General features: G+C 46.4%; 1 protein-coding gene across 1 annotated transcript; it reads left to right on the top strand.

The window, feature by feature from the left end:
* Positions 1–448: 448 nt before the first annotated feature.
* Positions 449–19,140, top strand: R3HCC1 (R3H domain and coiled-coil containing 1). Its single transcript, XM_081334169.1, has 8 exons — positions 449–500; positions 2,885–3,014; positions 4,383–4,520; positions 6,523–7,831; positions 9,471–9,643; positions 15,837–15,907; positions 17,353–17,448; positions 18,553–19,140. Exons 2-8 carry the CDS (start codon positions 2,944–2,946, stop codon positions 18,699–18,701), a joined length of 2,007 nt encoding a protein of 668 aa, XP_081190295.1. The 5' UTR covers positions 449–500; positions 2,885–2,943; the 3' UTR covers positions 18,702–19,140.
* Positions 19,141–19,583: the final 443 nt, after the last annotated feature.

The following is a 19,583-nucleotide window of genomic DNA, read 5'->3' as shown; positions in this document are numbered from 1 at the left end:
GACGAGCTGCGCCCGGCTGTCTTTCAAAGAGACCGGACAGCCCCTCGTCTTGAACGGTCGGGCTGGACTAGAAGCCCTCGAAGGTCCCTTCCCGCTCTATTCTGTTCTAAAGGCCGGGCCGGGAGAGGCGGCCTCCGGAGGGGGGGGGGGCTCCCGGCCTCTTTTCCTTTTCCCTTAGCCCAGGGGTAGGCAACCTCGGCTCTTTTATGACTCGTGGACTTCAACTCCCAGAATTCCTGAGCCAGCCATGCTGAGGGGAAAGAGAGAGGTTTCCAAGCTGAGCCATGCTGGCTCAGGAATTCTGGGAGTTGAAGTCCACGAGTCATAAAAGAGCCGAGGTTGCCTACCCCTGCCTTAGCCGGAGCGGAGGCGCGGCCGCCTCCCCGCGCCCCGTCCAATCGGGGCCGCCGACGCTCACGTGGAGGCAGGCGGGGAGGCGGAGAGAAGCCGCCGGAGCTCGGCCGGGGAAGAGGACGGGACTGCTCGGCCGGCCCTGCAGGGTACGTGCAGGGGCCCCCTCCGGGTGGGCCCCGAGCGCCGTCCCGGGCTCGCCTCTCCCCGCCCCCCCCCACCCCCGCGGAGGCCTCGGAGGGTCCGTTGGGTTCGCGCGGAGCTCGCGTCGCCCCGCCGGGCGCGCGCTTTCCCCAGGTGGCCGCGGCGGCGGCTGCTGCTGCGCGCGAGGGCGGGGGGGGCGCGCGCGGGGGGTCTCCAGCCAGCCCCCGCCTCTCCCCTTTCCCCCCCAACAACGCCCGTTCTGCTGGAGGAGGAGGCGGCGCCCCCCCCCCCGCCACCGGCAGCTTTTGTGGCCCGCTCGTCCTTCTGCGCGCCTCCTGCGATGCCCCCTGCAGGCGACCGGCGCGCGCTCCTCCGGATGCTCGGTGGCTTGGTGCCCCCCCCCCCGGCACCCCAACACACACGCACACACACACACACACACACACACCCCAGCTGCCTCTTTGTGGTAGGTGGGTTGTTGGCAGCCGGGCCAGAAGACGGCCTCGCTTGAGCTCCTGGGTCAGTAGGGGACTGCTCAAGGTGGCCTCCTCCTCTTCCTCCTCCTTCCCCCCTGCTCCTGCTCCTTCCCCTTCTCCCCTCTTCCTCCTCCTCCTCTTCCTCCTCCTCCCCTCCTGCTCCTCTTTATCCCCCCTTCTCCCTGTCCTTCCTCCCCTTCTCCTCCCCTCCTCCTTCTCTTCTCCTCCTCCTCCTCCCTCTTCTTTCTCCTCTTCCTCTTCCTTCTCCTCCTCCTCCTCTCCTTTCCCTCCTTCTCCTCCTCCTCCCCTCTGCCTCCTCTCTTCCTTCTCCTTCCCTCCTGCTCCTCTATCCCCCCTTCTCCCTGTCCTTCCTCCCCTTCTCCTCCTCCCCTCCTCTCCCTGCTTCTGTCCTCTTCCTCCCCCTCCCCTCTTCCCCTTCTCCTCCTCCCCCCTCTTCTTTCTCCCCCTCCTCCTCCTCCTCTTCCTTCTCCTCTATTTTTTTTAAAAAAAACACATTGAAAACAATCAGCAGCTTTTAAAACAACCACAATAACCTGACACCTCTGTGTATCCCACAGGTTTTTAGAAAAGATAGAAGGCAAAGGAAAATTTTGTAATTTGTATTCGTATTTGTATTTGTTTGTGGGGTTTTTTTTTGTAACCACCCAGAGTCACTGTGAGTGAGTGGGTGGCCCTATAAATTCAAATAAATAAATACTGGGAGATACATAGGAACCTTTAAATTCTCATTCAGAAATAAATCAGGGAGATATATAGAAATCTTTAAATTCTCAATACTGGGAAATACATACTAACTTTTGCATTTAAATACATACATTCATACATATATACTGGGTGATATAGAAACCTTTAAATTATTAATTAAAAAAATACAGAGAGATATATAGAAACCTTTCCCAAACCTCCCCTTGACAATTTGCAATATTTTGCATTTCTACTTAGCAGATATTGTATGTAACCTTGTGCATTCACTATGCCAGGGGTAGGCAACCTTAGCTCTTTTATGACTCGTGAACTTCAACTCCCAGAATTCCTGAGCCAGCATGGCTGGCTCAGGAATTCTGGGAGTTGAAGTCCACGAGTCATAAAAGAGCCAAGGTTGCCTATCCCTGCCCTATGCCAACCTTTAGAATGCATGAAGCAATCACTATATGCACCTCCAGCTAGTCCTCAGTCCAGAATCATTCAGTTAGCCACCCTTTGAAGTTACAAGGGCACTGGAAAAAGGGACTTGCTCCTGGTCCTTGTACTTAACAACTGTTGCAGCATCCCCATGATCACGGGATCAAAATTCGTGATCATGGGGATGCTGCAATACAGCATGCATTTAAACAATTGCAATGTCCCAGAATCACATGATCACCATTTGCCACATTCCTAGCTAGCTTCTAACTTGAGCAAAGTTGATGGGGAAACTTGAGACGCTTAAAGAGCATGCGATTCATTTAATCACTGCAGGGATTTGCTCGGCATCCATGGCAAAAAAAAAAATATGACGTAAAATCAGGCAGGGCTCACTTAACAATTGCCTTGCTTAGCAATGGGAATACTGGTCCCAATTGTAGTCATACGTTGAAGACTTATGAACTCTATAGCAGGGGTCCCCAATCGCCAGGCTGTCGACCGGCACTGGGCAGTGGCATGCCAGCAAGCGGTCCGCACAAACAGGCAAAGCCCCATCCGTGGCATGCAGGCAGCACACAAAACCATACACACTCCGGTCCGCAGAAAAACGTCTCTCCACGGAACCAGCCCCTGGTGCCCAAAAGGTTGGGGACCTCTGCTCTATAGGTATATTAAAAGGAAAAAAAGGCAGTAGCACAGCCAATGAATGGAGTGAGCCTTTTTGGCCCGGTCTAACTATTTGCCCAATTTTGTCGCCCTCTTCACAGGCTACCACCCCACTGTCACCCTGGCGCTGCATTGTTTGGATGGCGTGTTCCTTTCTCCTATGGAGAATGACTTTGTCGACAAGATCATGGAGGAACTGGACCATTTTCTGCTACAGAACCAGCTGGAAAAGTAAGACGTTTTTCCCCTCTCATTACCCCAACCCAACGTGAGTCTTGTCTGGCTGCAGAGCCTTTTCTGGCCGAAAAAGCCAGGAGCGCATTTTAAAAATTGTACTGTAAGATCCTTGAAATTTAGCTCCACTTTGCCATTTCAAAGTGAGGCTGTGCATGAAATGTTCCTCTCCTGCCAAGCTTGGGGTTTTGCTTCTGATTTGCATGCCTTTTATCTGTGTGTGTGTGTGTGTGTGTGATATGTATATGTATTTATGTATATGTATATGTGTATATATGAAAGGACGTGGTGGCTCAGTGGGTTAGGACGCTGAGCTTGTCGATCATAAGGTCAGCAGTTTGGCGGGTCGAATCCCAAGTGCCGCGTAGCAGTGTGAGCGCCTGTTACTCGTCCCAGCTTCCGCCAACCTAGCAGTTCAAAAGCACGTAAAAATGCAAGTAGAAAAATAGGGACCCCTATGGTGGGAAGGTAACAGCGTTCCGTGCGCCTTTGGCGTCTAGTCATGCCGGCCACATGACCACGGAAATGTCTTCGGACAAGTGCTGGCTCTTTGGCTTTGAAACGGAGATGATCACCAGCCCCTAGAGTCGGAAACGACTAGTATGCATGTGCGAGAGAACCTTTACCTTTATGTCTATATATATATGTGTGTGTGTGTGTGTGTGTGTGTGTGTGTGTAATATAAAAATCTTATTTTTATTTATTTATTTATATCCTGCCTTTATTAATTTTGACACAAGGCAGCAGACATACCCAACTCACCTTTCTCCTCTTTCCCACACAACAACAGCCCTGTGAGGTGGGTTAGGCTAAGAGAGACTGACTGGCCCAAATTCACCCAGCTGGCTTTCATGGCTAAGGCAGGACATGAACTCAGGGTTCCCTGCTTTCCAGCCTTGTGCCTCAACCACTAGACCAAACAGGGTCTCTTTCTCTCTTCTTGGGGCTGCTAAAGTGTCCCTTTCTTAAGTAAAAAAAGTAAAAGGGTCCCTATGGATTTTACTCTGCTAGTCATTGCTGTCTATAGGCAGCAGTGGCTATCTCCGTTTCAAGGCCGTTGAGCCAGCACTGTCTGAAGACATTTCAATAGTTATGTGTCCAGCATGACATCACAGAGCGCTGTTGCCTTCCCACCAAAGTGGTACCTATTTATCTACTCGCATTTGCCTGCTTTTGAACTGCTAGGTTGGTGGGAGCTGGAGCAAGTGACAGGAGCTCACCCTGTTGCATGGCGCTTGGATCTCCAACCTGGGCTGCTGGCTTTCCAGCTGAGAAGCCCAGCGTTTTATAACCGCTGAGCCGCTGCTCCGCCCTTTCTTAAAATCAGCAGCTGATTTTTATTTGGCGTCTCTTCTTTTCTTGCAGAGTCCTCTTGTTTCCCCCTCTATCTAGTCGCTTGAGGTACTTGATCCACCGCACCGTTGACGACGTTGATCTTCTGAGCAGCTTTTCGGTTGGAGAAGGATGGAGAAGGAGGACGGTGGTCTGTCATGCGGCAGTCAGGTGGGAGGCTCCCGTTTTTTTAAAGGCCCACTTTTGGTGCTAAGAACTGAATGAGAGGTTACATAAATAAATAAAAATTCATTTGTTTTTAAAGTTCAATCAGAAATAAATCAAGTGTATTGAATGAATGAGAGATTGAGATTTTGCTCAAGAGCCCGTAAGCAGCAGAAAGAGCTTAAATCGCATATTGAAAGCAAGACCGCTCCAGAAGACGGCCTAAGGCAGGGGTGTCAAACTCAATTTCATTGAGGGCCGCATCAGCATTGCGGTTGCCCTCAGGGGGCCGGGTGGGTGTGGCCAGGGTGGGCGTGACCTACTGGGTGGGCGTGGCTAAAGTGCGTATGGCCTACTGGGTGGGCGTGGCCAGCTCTACATCGTTGGCATCAAGGGTGCCTATGGGCGCCTGGGCAGGAGTGGGACAGATCTGAGGGTCTCTGGCGGAAGGAGGGTCTCTGGGCCAGGGCCAAGGCAGTGGGGGCCGTTCCCTCACTGTTTCCAGGATGGCTTCATGGGCCGCATGAAACCACTTCGCGGGCCGGATCTGGCCCCCGGGCCTTGTGTTTGACATGTCTGGCCTAAGGCATTTGATTCTCTAGAGCAGGGGGTCCTCAAACCTGGCCCTTTCATGACTTGTGGACTTCAGTTCCCAGAATTCCTCAGCCAGGCACTGCTCTAGAGCTTAATGTTTCAGAACAGCCTGCACATTCTTTGCAATTAAAATGTTAAAGGAGTGTAAAGATATTTTTTTTTGCAAGTGAGGAATTCTTAAATTTCTCCAAATGAGGCAGCATAGAAGCCATTTTGTGTTAGACTCACATGTTCTCAAAATTCCAAATGTGTTTATCAGTCCCTCACAGAATCATAGAATAATGGGGCTAGAAGGGACTTTGGAGGTCTTCTTGTCCAACCCTCTGCTTAAGAGAGGAGACCTGGGTATTTCATAACAGATCATCCTCTTCTTAGTTTTGCCAAGGTCTATTCTACTTTCACATACCCATTAAATTATATTGAGAAAAAAAGCAGTAGTCTGCATTAACTATGTCCATTTTTCTATGACACTGGTAGGATTGTGACCCAGGTCGCCACTATACAGTTAGCAGAGACCAATGTGATTAGCAGCCCTTGGCAATCCTCCATGTTCAAAATAATAATAACAGAATAACAGAGTTGCAAGGGACCTTGGAGGTCTTCTAGTGCAACTCCCCTGCTCAGGCAGGAAAGTAGCATTTCACACAATCTCTTCTTAAAAACCTCCAGTGATGGAGCACCCACAGTTTCTGGAGGCAGGTTGTTCCACTGATTAATTGTTCTATCTGTTAGGAAATGTCTCCTTAGTTCTAGGTTGCTTCTCTCTTTGACTGCTTTCCATCCGTTGCTTCTCGTCCTGCCTTCAGGTCCTTTGGAGAATAGCTTTGACTCTCTTTTCTTTGCGGCAGCCCCTTAGATATTGGAAGACTGGTATCATGTCATCCCTACTGTTTCTTTTCTTTAAACCAGACATACCCAATTTCTGCAACCGTTCTTCTGTCGTATGTTCCATGGCTACCGAGTTCATTGATTTGTATAATGTTTAATACTAACTTATAAAACACAGCCTCAAGCTTATATTCTTGTGAGGACAATTAATCAGTGCAACTGCTTGCCTTCAGAGGTTGTGGGTGCTCCATCACTGGAGGTTTTTAAGAAGAGACTTGACAGCCATTTGTCTGAAATGGTATAGGGTCTCCTGTTTAAACAGGAGGTTGGACTAGGAGGCCTCCAAGGTCCCTTCCAGCTCTATTCTGATTGGTTGACTTCCTTGTTAGCATCTTAGTACCGTCCTGGAAGGAAATCCCTAAAATCCAAGGATGGTGACCAGTAAACATCTATGCTGGATTCTTTAGTAAGGCAAACTCTTGATTTTGTCTTTGCACGGGGTAGTCAAAATTGGATGCATTTGATCTTGAGTTCTGAACATTGACTTGCCTGTTTCTTCTATTTTGGACTCTTCTCTTGGATTTAGGTTGCCAGATGAGCCAGACTGCCCCAATGGTGCTGTTGAAGCTTCTCACTTCAACCACCCTCCCCATGCCAGAAGCAGAGGGAGCCGATCCAGAGGAGGCCCGCGGCAGATGGAAGCCTTGGCCAACAGTTCCCAAGCCCGAAGAGGAAACGGCCGGGCTAGAAGGCAGCCCCCGAAAAAGCCAGACAGAGCTCTCTATGTCCCCAGGGCGATGCGGAAGAAGCTGGAGGACCTGGGACAAGGTGGCTCCACAGAAACATTGGAGAGTGGGCTGCATTGTATGAGCAACAACAAGGAGGAATGTCAAGCATCCAAGGCCTCTTCTGGCAGTGAAAGGATTCCAGATGGAACCGGGTTATCCAGCAAGATGGAATGTGAAAACACAAAGGCCCAAAGCCCCCCCAAGCAAAGACATTCAGATATGGAGTCTGCTAATCAAAGTGGCAGAGGTGCCCTGGGCTGCCCAGATGTGTCTCTTTGGAAGGATGCACCCAGGGCATCTTACCTGGAAAAGGAAGAGAATGTGAAGTTGGCCTCATTGGGATCCAAAAGTAGTCCAAACCTGTCTGAAATAGATCCCCAACATAAAGATGGCAGAAATGTTTTTGTCCCAGAAAGCTGTGAAAACTCAGGTCTTCTGGAAGGACTGATGGAGACTTTTGTTGATTCTCTTTCCAAATTAAGTGGACAGAAGATCACAGTTCCAGGTGTCCAAGAGTTGAGCACGAAGCCTTTCTTTCTAGGAGATTCCAATAAAAGCGGCCAGGATTCCATTCTGTTTGAAAGTGTCCCGCCCCTTCCTGAAAACAGTGGGACAGATGCTTCAAATGCTTTTCTGTTGAACTCTAATGAGGACTTGCCCCTCTTTGAAAATGACCACAGGACATGCCTGTGTGCCAATGGAGGAGAGGAGTGCAAGCTTCTCCCTGGCCTGGAAACGAGAACTGCAGAGTCCTCCAAGGACAACAGTGAGCCGCCGGTGGAAACCCAATCTAAAGATTGCACCGTTGCACTTCCATTTGAGCGTGGCCAAACCCAGCCATCTCAAGTCATGAAGGAGGACTTATTGGTGTGGGACAGTTGCAAGACTCCATCTCGGCTAAACCCTGAAGCTCAACCCTACTTGCATACCAGTCCCAGCAAAGCCAAGCTACCGTTTGAAACCCAGAAGAAAGAGTCAGTAGCCCTGGAGGGACCTCAGTGGCCGGGGGTCGAGCTGTCCGCTGGGGACCGAAGCATGGCTGTTTCTTCAGCAGAAGGAAAGGACAGCCTTTTTGAAGATGACTGCGGGGCCGAACTCTTGCAAGAGGTAACAGCAGGCTGTCATTAATCTGTTTCCACGAGCCCGGCTTTATTTAATAGAAATAATTTTAATTTAACTTCCAGGTAGACCTCGAGTTAGGACCACAACTGAGCCCAAAATTTATGTTTCCAAGTGAAACATTTGTTAAGTGGAGTTTTGACCCATTTGACAACTCTTCTTGCCTCAGTTGTTGAGTGAATCATTGCATTTGTTAAGTTAGTAACACGGTCGTTAAGCGAATCTGGATTCCCCCATTGACTTTGTTCGTCAGAAAGTCTCAAAAGTGGATCACGTGGTACATACACACACACACACACACACACACTTAATAAATATGGCAAGAAAAGTTGTAAAATAGGGCAAAATTCACTTAAATGTCTCACTTAGCAACAGAAATTTTGGGCTCAATTGTGGTCGTACGTTGAGGACTACCTCTGTTTTTTGCCTTTTTGTGTGTGTGCATGTCAACTATTCACTGACTGGCTGACTTGACAGACTGCGTTAAACCTCGTAAACCATCGTTTCTTGAATGCACCAGTTTGGTTTCACACATGTCAAGTGAAACTCATGGTCTTTTGTAAAGCACCTGTCTGATTTTAGCACGTGTGTTATTTTTTGTTTTTCCCACTTGGAAGTTTGTTTCACAGTAAGCATCATTTGCAGCTATGTTATTTCCTGGCAAAAAATTAAATAAAATAAACAGATTTTGGCTTAGCCTGAGCTAGAAACATGATGTTTCTCAGCGGGCTGTTTGTCACTATTCCCACTCTGATTCTTTCCTTGGAAGTGAAAAGCAAGTGCAAAATACCTAATGCACAAACACGAATCTTGATTTGAGTCCATTTTTTTTATCCACTGCAGTTGAACAGCTTTTGATTGTTAATGAATAATTCCTCTCTTAGGGGTTCAAGCAGTGTAAAAAAAAATAGATATGAAAGTGTGTAGTCTTTAAGGGCAGGGAAAGCAGAACTATCTTAAGGAGTATCGTTGCCGTTTTAAATATTTTAGATAGAATTCTTTATTGGCTAAGTGTGATTGGACACAGAAGGAATTTTTCTCCCGTGCATAAGCTCTCAGTGTACATACAAGCAACAAAGTGATAAATCATTATCGTAATCGTAAGACAGAATCATCATAAAACATAGGATACACGCTCAGTGATAGTCATAGGATACTAAATAAGCAACCAACATAAATCATAATAGGATACTAAATAAAAGCAATCAACATAAATCATTAAGATGCAAACAAAGTTATACATTCTGTGTATTTTATTGTTTAAAGTTTTTACATTTCCAACTGTGTTATAGAGGCTTTATCAAAATTGCTAGTCTAGCTCATCAGTAAGACTGTATGCCTACAAAGCTGTTTCTGGGCTTTTATCCCTTTGATGGGTTTGGGGAATTGCTCTGTGAACGTAAATTAGAGGAATTTATTAGTCAATAGATGACCATATGAATTATAATTATAGACATCTGATTCTGTCACGGCACTTTAGCTGTTGCTTAAAATGTTAAAAATCACATCCACAATGACCGTTGTCTAGTTTTGCTGATTATGGTTTGCACTGATTCTTACTGTGTAGAAGCGAAGATGTGAAGGTGATTTGCTTTGATTTTTATTTTATTTTTTGCTCTTTTTTCAGATCACAAATTATTTGACCATAAAGGACATAAGCATTGAGAAGATTCAGTTTGATTACTCTAGTTATGGGGAGGCACAGATCAACGAAGGAGATTTTGGCCACGTGCTAGAGATCTATGATTTTTCCCCATTGCTAAAAACAGAACATCTTATGGAGGCATTTTCCGATTTCCAGTAAGTGGTGGGCTAAAAGCGTGGTGTTTCCTGTTCAGGACCGTCCCAGTATTTAGGACCAAAAGCAGAAGCTCCTTTCTGGAGGGAAAAAATATGGTAACTTTACAGGGATGCAAATGTAAAATGTAACTTTACAGAGTCTACGGAGATTCTTGGTCACCCAGGTCATGGTTGACCCAAAGGTGCTTTTTCAAAAGGCAACTGGACTTTGCTTTTCCTTGAAAAGCAAAGTTTTGCTTTGCATCCCAAAAGCTTCTTCAGTCCTGACTGAATGGTGGAGGATGGAAGGATTTATATTCCTTGCAGTCTTCTGTTGGCACTCTTTCTGAGAGTTGTTGAGGCTACTTGAAGGTTTATCTGTGCCCTCAGGGACATCTGAATATGTAGTGCAAACGGGTGTGGAAACTTCTTGGAACTGCGGAAAGGACGGTGTGGCAAATGGGAGATAAATAGCGTCGTATCTCTCCCCCTCTGTTGAGAGAGGGCCGTTCAAATTTAATTAATTGAGACGACCTGTTTGATCCCTCTTTAAAACCAGCGGTCCTCTCTGTCCTGAATGTGGAAAGTCCATCCTCCACCATTCAGTCAGAAACAAGCTTCTTGCATGAGAAGCAAAATGTCTTCAAGGCCAGTTGCCTTTTCAAAAAGCAGCTTTGGGATAACTTTACAGAGACATAAAGACTTGCATCTCTGAGCAGTGCCCATAGCAAAGTTGCTAGGGTAGCTATCTCAGCACCCTCTTACGGTATGCATTGTGGCTAGGATTGTACAGATTGGTCACTGGTTGTATATTTCTAAGAGAACTCTTAATTTAAATATTAGCCCTGACCACTGATCAGTCCATGGGGCGGAGCTGTGCTGTGTTTTGAACTTGATTTGGAAGTGATGCATTCATTGCTCTGTAGATTTTGAGTCAGAGTCTCCCCCTTATTTCCTTTGCTCTCCCGGAAGGCAGATTGCTAAACCTGCAAGCGACCGAAAGTCCTTCTGAATCATTTTCAAAGTATGCACAATCTTTACATAACTCATTAACAAGATGACTCTGTGATGACTCCTACTTCTTATAACATATTAAAATGGGGTGGCCCGATTTGTATGAAGTGCTTTACCAGGTGGGGGGGGAGGGCAGTGGAAGGACCCGTGGTGGTGCCGTGGTTAGAATGCAGTATTGCAGGCAAACTCTGCCCTCTGCCAGGAGTTCGATTCTGACCAGCTCAAGGTTGACTCAGCCTTCCCTCCTTCCGAGGTCGGTAAAATGAGGACCCAGATTGTTGGGGGCAAGAGGCTGACCCTGTAAACCGCTTAGAGAGGGCTGTAAAGCACTGTGAAGCACTATATAAGTCTAAGTTATTGCTATTGTTAAAAACATTTTAAAAATATATTTTTTTTCAATTTTGAGGCTGCCCAACTCTGGGCAATTTATAATAGGAGAATGAAAAAGAAGCAGCTATATCAAGGAAAGAGAATACAACTGATAGACTGATCCCTAATTTGAGAAAACCAATTTTTTCCCCATACTAAATATATAAAACTGCTAAAACTATACTAGGCACTGTCATGTGTGCAGCTAAATGTAGTTGATTGATCTCCATTGTTAACCCTAAGTTAAAGGTAAAGGTTCCCCCCGCACATGTGTGCTAGTCATTTCCGACTCTAGGGGCCGGTGCTCATCTCCATTTCAAAGCCGAAGAGCCAGTGCTTGTCCGAGGACATCTCCGTGGTCATGTGGCCGGCATGACTAGATGCCAAAGGCACACGGAGCGCTGTTATCTTCCCACCGTAGTGGTCCCTATTTTTCTACTTGCATTTTTACGTGCTTTTGAACTGCTAGGTTGGCAGAAGCTGGGACGAGTAACAGGCGCTCACTCTGCTACACGGCACTCGGGATTCGACCCGCCAAACTGCCGACCTTCCGATCGACAAGCTCAGCATCCTAACCCACTGAGCCACCGCGTCCCTATTGTTAACCCTAAAGAGGCTAATTTTATCTTAAAACAGCCCGGGACTGGATAAAACAAGTCACTTTCAAGTATATTTTACGAACAACTTACCCGGGAGTTAAACTGCTGTTTTCTCAATACTAAGATAGAGATGAAATTCTAGACAAGTCCTAGAACAATTCTCCAGGATTTCTTGGTCCCTCTTTTGCTTCACCCTCTTTTAGATCTGCATAGAATGTGTTTTGTTGTTTTTTTAAAAAAAATAATTTTAATTGATTTTTTTCATTGCTTTTAAAATAGTGACAGAAAAGAAATGGGAGAAAAAAATGCAAAGATGAAAATACAGACATTTTTTTAAAAAATACATTGCTTTTAAAAAAATGAAAAAATATATCAAAGGGAAAAAGTATGCTGTCATTTTAATAGTAAATAAGGGCTGCAACATTAGAGTTGTTGCTAGCTTTTATTTTCCTTTTTCCTTTTCATTAAAGGAAGATAAAATGCTAGCATGTAATCTCACAATTACAGAATAACAGAATTAGAAGGGACCTTGGAGGTCTTCTAGTCCAGCCCCCTGCTCAAGCAGGAAAGCCTATAAACCCTCTCAAACTGTGCAGTTCAGAGACGTGGATTATGATCATCTGAATGGCAGAAGAGGTGAGACTGGATCCGCTGCAAGTTACAACTAGTGATTCCCACATCAATCCCTTACATCAGACATGTCAAACACAAGGCCCGGGGGCCAGATCTGGCCCGCGAAGTGGTTTCATGCGGCCCACAAAGCCATCCTGGAAATAGTGAGGGAACGGCCCCCACTGCCTTGGCCCTGGCCCAGAGACCCTCCTTCTGCCAGAGACCCTCAGATCTGTCCCACTCCTGCCCAGGCCCCCATAGGCACCCTTGATGCAAACGATGTAGAGCTGGCCACGCCCACCCAGTAGGCCATACGCACTCTAGCCACGCCCACCCAGTAGGCCACGCCCACCCTGGCCATACCCACCCGGCCCCCTGAGGGCAACCGCAATGCTGATGCGGCCCTCAATGAAATTGAGTTTGACAGCCCTGCCTTACATGTTTTAAGGACTTAGCAGTTGCCTTCTTGAATTAGCACAAAAGCCTGACCAATGTTTCCCAGGCAGGTTAGGAAGAAAATAATAGCTAAGATGAGTTTGCTTCCTGCAGCTAGAAATAAAACCCCATTTTTACAACCTTGGACACTCTGTTTCCGATTATTCCTAACGGCCTTGAATGTGGTCTAAGCATTCAAACAGCCTCACTTTAATAATCCTTGCTGCATTATGCAACGGCGGATTCACAAAGTTAATTATGCAGCTTATGCAGTCTTTTCTTTGATGGCACTGGAAAAATGGAAATCAAATAGAATACATTCTCGCTTGATTAGGGCAATGCCTCTTTGAGTTGACAGAGAACTGGATAAAAAGTCTGGGTATGTTGCAGGCATAATATTTCCTCCTAATTAACACACATGAAGGGAGGCTGGTGAGATCTTGTTGGGAAATGCAGCACTGAGAAAAGAAAAAAAAATGCTTATTTTTTCCCAGCGTTATCTGAACTAGGATGACCTGACCGCTTCTCCATGCCTTGCTAGAATATTTAGAAAATTTATTATGTTAATTGATTGATTTCATTTGATTACTGTAGACTGTCCAGAGTCACTTTGGGTGAAATGGGTGACTGTACAAATTTAATGAACAAATACATAAATTTGATTCTGGACTTTTTTTTTCCTGAGAGCTGAAGGCATCTTCTACTGAGATCTTTCCTTCTCTTATTTCCTAATACATTGTGGGATAGATTGGTTTGAGAAAGATTGTTTGGTCCAAAGTCACCAAGGACATCCATGGTCCAATGATAATTTGAATCTGATCAACAGCACTTAGACTTATATACCTCTGCATAGTGTTTTACAGCCTTCTCTAAGCAGCTTATAGAGTCAGCCTATTGCTCTCAACAATCTGGGTCCTCGTTTCACTGACCGTGGAAGGATGGAAGGCCAAGTCAACCTTGAGCGAGTGAGAATCGAATTGCCAAACTGCTGGCAGCTGGCAGTCAGCAGAATTAGTCTGTAGTACTTCACTTTAAAGGGACACGGTGGCTCAGTGGGTTAGGACGCTGAGCTTGTCGATCAGAAGGTCGGCAGTTTGGCGGGTTGAATCCCGAGTGCCGCGTAACAGAGTGAGCGCCTGTTACTCGTCCCAGTTTCTGCCAACCTAGCAGTTCGAAAGCACGTAAAAATGCAAGTAGAAAAATAGGGACCACTACGGTGGGAAGGTAACAGCGTTCCGTGCGCCTTTGGCGTCTAATCATGCTGGCCACATGACCATGGAGACGTCCTCGGACAAGCGCTGGCTCTTTGGCTTTGAAACGGAGATGAGCACCGGCCCCTAGAGTTGGAAACAACTAGCACGCATGTGCGGGGGAACCTTTTCTTTTACCTTTTACTGCACTTTAACCCGTGCTCTGCCAAGGTAGAGTAGAGTAGAGTAGAGTAGAGTAGAGTAGAGTAGAGTAGAGTAGAGTAGAGTAGAGTAGAATAAGCAATAGCACGTAGACTTATATACTGCTTCACAGTGCTTTACAGCCCCTGTCTAGGCTATTTACAGAGTCAGCCTATTGCCCCAACAATCTGGGTCCTCATTTTATCGACTTCAGAAGGATGGAAAGCTGAGTCAATCTCGAGCCGGTCAGGATCGAACTCCTGGCAGTGGGCAGAGCCAGCCTGCAATACTGCATTCTCAGCCCTGCACCACCATGGCTGTAATCTAACCATCCGAGACTCAGAAGGGCCTTGCTGAGTCAGATTCTTCCAGCACCACTTAGTGAGAGAAGAAACAGAGACTCCTCTTCAAACAGAAACTGCCCATGCGGTGTGGAATGACTGAATTGTTAGGACATGTTATGCTCATGTTATGCATGCCAGGTGTTATTGTTTCCACTTTTTTCTTAAATACCATGGCCATTCTGATTTGTTTTATCTTAAAAAGCTATTATTACCTCAATCTGACTCCATCTCTCTGTCTACAGTCAAAAACTGCCCACTAGCCTCCATTAGTCTATAGCTTGTTGTTGTTGTTAGCTGCGAAGTCATGTCCGACACATCACGACCCCATGGACAACGTTCCTCCAGGCCTTCCTGTCCTCTACCATCTTCTGGAGTCAATTTAGGCTCATGCCTACTGCTTCAGTGACTCCATCCAGCCACCTCATTCTCTGTCGTCCCCTTCTTCTCTTGCCCTCAACCTTTCCCAGCATTAGGCTCTTCTCCAGTGAGTCCTTCCTTCTCATTAGGTGGCCAAAGTATTTGAGTTTCAACTTCAGGATCTGGCCTTCTAAAGAGCAGTCAGGGTTGATCTCTGTAGGACTGACCAGTTTGATCGCCTTGCAGTCCAAGGTACTCGCAGGAGTCTTCTCCAGCACCATAGTTCAAAGGCCTCAATTCTTTGGCGCTCAGCCTTTTTTATGGTCCAGCTTTCACTGCCATACATTGCAAAGTCTATAGCTAGGGGTCTTCAAACTTGGCAAGTTTGAAGACCCCTGGTCTATAGCTTTGCTTCTAACCCTGCTTTCTAGATATTTTAGGTACTCTAGAATATTTATATATATTCATTTCCCTCCTTTTGTACTTTATTTTAGTTAACTGTGATTTCTGTATCCTCATACTGTTCTGTGACCAAATAAAGAATCATCTAACCATGTGTTTCCCAACCTTGGCAACTTTCAGGTGTGTGGACTGCAACTCCCCAAATTTTCATTGATGACCAGGAATTCTGGGATTTGAAGTCCACATGCCAGGAAACAGACAAGGCCGGAAATAAACTCCATTGCTGGAAGTTTTTAAAAAGAGGCTGGATGATCACTGAGATGGTATAGGTCCTCCTGCTTGAGCAGGGGGCTGGGCTACAAGACCTCCAAGCTCCCTTCCAGTTTCTATTCTACTCTACTCTACTCTACTCTTCTAACTATACCACCAAATGCATTATTCCTGCTGAAGTTGTACATAGACAGCTTCGCACGAGGGACCCATGTCACCCCATTTTGAAACCCCCATACCGCTGGCTTTGGTGACCCTCTCTGCCTTTAACCAACCCAGCGCCTTCTCTTCTGCTTACTGGGCAGGAATACAGGAAATGCCTGCAGGGACATAAAAGCGTCAGACCTGCTTTTGCACGAAATCTCAACTCCCGTGAAACTCTGACATGTAAAGAATAGTAACCCTGATCTGTCTCTTTCAGAGAGAGTGGATTTAAGTTGCAGTGGGTTGATGACACTCATGCCCTCGGGATCTTTTCCAGTTTGGCAGCAGGTAATTTTGCCTTTGTGTGTGTGTGTGTGTGTGTGTGTGTAGGTGTGTAGGTGTGTGTCCGTATGTATATATGCAGCCTATTTTCTTGTTTTCTCCTGTGGTTGGTGGATGGAAGCACGAGTGGGTAAAAATGACTTCGTTGGGCGCCACGATAATCATGCAGTACTGGGATTTGGGAGGTCGGGATTTCATTAGTTGTATCTTTGAGTATCTTGAGGGACCGTCGCAAAGAAAAGGAGATTGATTTGTTCTCTAGGGGCACCAGAGGGCAGGACAAGAAGTAATAGGTGGAAACTTATCAAAGAGAGATCCACTCTAGAACTGAGGACAAATATCCCGAGAACAATTAATCAGTGGAATAGCTTGCCTCCTGGAGTTGTGGGTGCACAATTTCTGTGAGTTTTCTGAACAACTATTGGGCAGGGATGGTATAAAGCAGGGGTCTGCAACTTTGTCAACTCTTAAGACTTGTGGACTTCCTAGAATTCCTGAGCCAGCAATTCTTAAAAAGTTGTCAAGGTTGCAGACCCCTGGTATAAAGTCTCCTGCCTTGAGCAAGCGGGGTTGGACTAGAAGACCCCCAAGGTCACTTGCAGCCCTATGATTCTGTTTCTAAGCCGAACTAAATAGAGTAGAAAAGAGTGCTTGTGTTTATATATTTTGAAATATTTCTGCCAAAGACCCTCAGACAATGGTATCTCTGCCCTTCATGGGTTTGTTAGCCAGATATGGGTGATACAATTTTAGGATGTTGAGGGGGGGGCACAAAAACAGGGCTCCCAGGCTGCACCTGACAACTGGGGCTGCTCTACACTATAAACGGGGAACTGACTAGCGAGTAGCCCAAGAAAGCTAACTCAGGCAGAAGAGTAGACTAAAGTCACTATTTTTTTCAAATTGTCGCAGCCTTTTTGCTGCTCTTCTGTCTGAACTGGCATTCTGGGGCTACCGAGGATGAGGGCATGGACCAGGTCTTCAGATCTCTGGGACAGAAAAAGGCCAAGCAAGGTTATCGCCCCCCAATTTATTTACTTATTTAGCATATGACAGTGTTACGTTAGCCGTGGTGGGGCAGTGGTTAGAATGCAGTACTGCAGGCTACTTCTGCTGGCTGCCAGCAGTTTGCCAGTTCGATTCTGACTGGCTCAAAGTTGACTCAGCCTTCCATCCTTCCGAGATCGGTAAAAGGAGGACCCAGATTGTTGGGCAATATGCTGACTCTGTAAACTGCTTAGAGAGGGCTGTAAAGCACTGTGAAGCGGTATGTAAGTCTAAGTGCTATTAGTCAGGAGACTACAGCATTAGTACAAAGTAATGCTTTGGCTGCTGACAAACGCCCCCAAGACAACCCCCAATAAAGAATTCTCTTCTATGAGGCCAGCTCATTGAGTTCAAAAGCACCTGCTGTGGATCGGTGTCTCAAAGGATTTTCTCTCATTGTTTAGCATCTCAAGCCCTGGAACAGAACTATACCTCCGTCAAGATCCGGCCTCTGATCCATGGAACAAGGCAGTCAAAAATCAAGGCACTTCAGCGGCCAAGTAAGATATGTAATCAGTTTGGCACGCCCCCTCCTGAAAGCACTGGAAGACCTGTTTGACTTCTGTGCAAATGGAGGTGGATTTGTGTCACTTTACCTCTAAATTCTAGTGTAGTCTTGCAGTGACTTGCCTGCCTGGAACCTCTGAGCGCCACCAGGGAAATCCTTGTGGGCAAATAACTGGGTGGGCCAAAGGAAAAAAGAGCCTTGGTGGAGCAGTGGGCTAATGCCTCCTTAAGTAACACCAGCTGCCTGCAATTAGTGCAGGTTCGAGTCCCACCAGGCTCAACGTTGACTCAGCCTTCCATCCTTCCGAGGTAGGTAAAATGAGGACCCAGATTGTTGGGGGCAATTAAGCTGACTTTGTAATAATGCCGCTTGGGGTGTGTGTGAAAGCCCTAATAAGCAGGCATATACATAGAATGAAGGCTACTGCTAAGCTTGTAAGCCTCCCTGAGTCTTCGGAGAAGGGCGGGATATAAATGGGATTTAAAAAAAAAATAGAAATACCTGTTGGCTCTTTGTCTCTCCCTTTTGTCCTTTTTGATTTCTCTCTCTCTCTCTCTCTCTCTCTCTCTCTCTCTCTCTCTCTCTCTCTCTCTCTCTCTCTCTCTCTCTCTCTCTCTCTCCCTCTCCCTCTCCCTCTCCCTCTCCCTCTCCCTCTCCCTCCCTCTTTCCCTCTTTCCCTCCCTCCCTCTCTCTCACATACACATTTTTCATCTCTTATCAATTGTAAAAGGTGATGTTTTAAAAATTATTTTAAAGCGGCGGTTAAGCTAATATTGCAACTCAGGAGGGTAAAGTGTACATGTGTTTGTGTCTTTTTTTAATGCACGTTTTTAATTTCTTGTTTTTTGTTTGTTTCTGTAAAAAAAGCCTTTTGGGGAGTTTTGCATTTTAACTTTCTTTGAATTGAAAAGTAAACCTTTCTATATAAAAAAAGAAATCAAAGTTCTCTGTATGTTTAAATTAGATCCGATCCACTTGGTGAAATAAAATGACTTGTGGCTTCAAGCCCGTTGGGCCAGGCTTCCTAAGGCTTCCCCCCCCCCCCAGTTCTCTTCCAGTTCTCTGCCATCTTTCTCTCTTTTTTTTCCTTCCTCAGAGCTCCTTCAGCTGACTAAAGAAAGACCCCAGACAGATACAGCAGTAGCCCGACGGCTAGTAACCAGAGCCCTGGGATTGCAGCGCAAGTATCAGCAGAATTCAGGCTGCCGAGGATTGGAATCGGCAACCACCAACCTGCCAGATTAAAGCCAGAGTGGTTTGAAGTGACTCGGGGTGGCATTAAAACAATGTATACAACAGTGTGGTGACGGCGGGTCTCATCCGTTCCTTTTGGTTGTGTTGTTGTTATTGTTGTTGTTTTTTTCAAGTAGCGGCAGGCTGGTGGCAATAACCACAACTTTACGTGTTAGAATTGGGGAAATGGATTAGAGTTAATCTGTGGGAATTGATGAATGGGACAGCGGCTGATCTGGGAAGGCCCCACAGGGGGGCGCTGTGGCCCAAGAGAAGAGCTTCTTCAGCCAGCTCAAAAGTTGTCGCCGGAAAAAAACACCTTGATTGAACACCTTTGTTAGCATGGAAGTGAGAGGGCCGATTAATGTTTGAAACCTGCAAAGTTGGCTGGAACCAGCCTCTCGTTCCCAGCAAGAGATAGAATTAAACTTCTTTCAACTGGTATCAAAAACGTTCTGCTTTCCTTTGTGTCTCTTCCCAACCTCACCGTCCCTTTTCAAAGCTTGGGTTACTTACTCTCAGGTTACAGGCTGGAGACAGGAGAATTCCTTGGCTAGCTTTTGATCTCTCGGTCTGGTTTCATTGCTATCCCCACAGATATCTCGCCTGGTTCAGCTTCCAAACGCACTTGAGAAATAGACGTCGGGATTCTCGCAGATTGCGTTTTGGATTCCCAAGAGGTCCTTCGGAGCAAGCAAGGTTATGAACGGAACCTTATCTGCAGCTCCCTCAAGCAGAGATCGTTTTCCCCAGGGACACGGCACTGTTTCTGCAGCTACCACTTGAGTTCAGAAGGATACGTAAAGTTCTAGAAGGGAGCAACATTAGCCTCTCGGTGCCCTCTTGAAAGCAAGTCCTTGGGATTTAAAGTGTTGCACAGCCCTATCTGGTGGC

The sequence above is a fragment of the Vipera berus genome, assembly GCF_964194415.1.
Source record: "Vipera berus genome assembly, chromosome: 8".
In the NCBI taxonomy this organism is placed as follows: domain Eukaryota; kingdom Metazoa; phylum Chordata; class Lepidosauria; order Squamata; family Viperidae; genus Vipera; species Vipera berus.
Note: the sequence above shows the minus strand (reverse complement) of the source record. Positions and strands in the feature narration are given on the sequence as shown.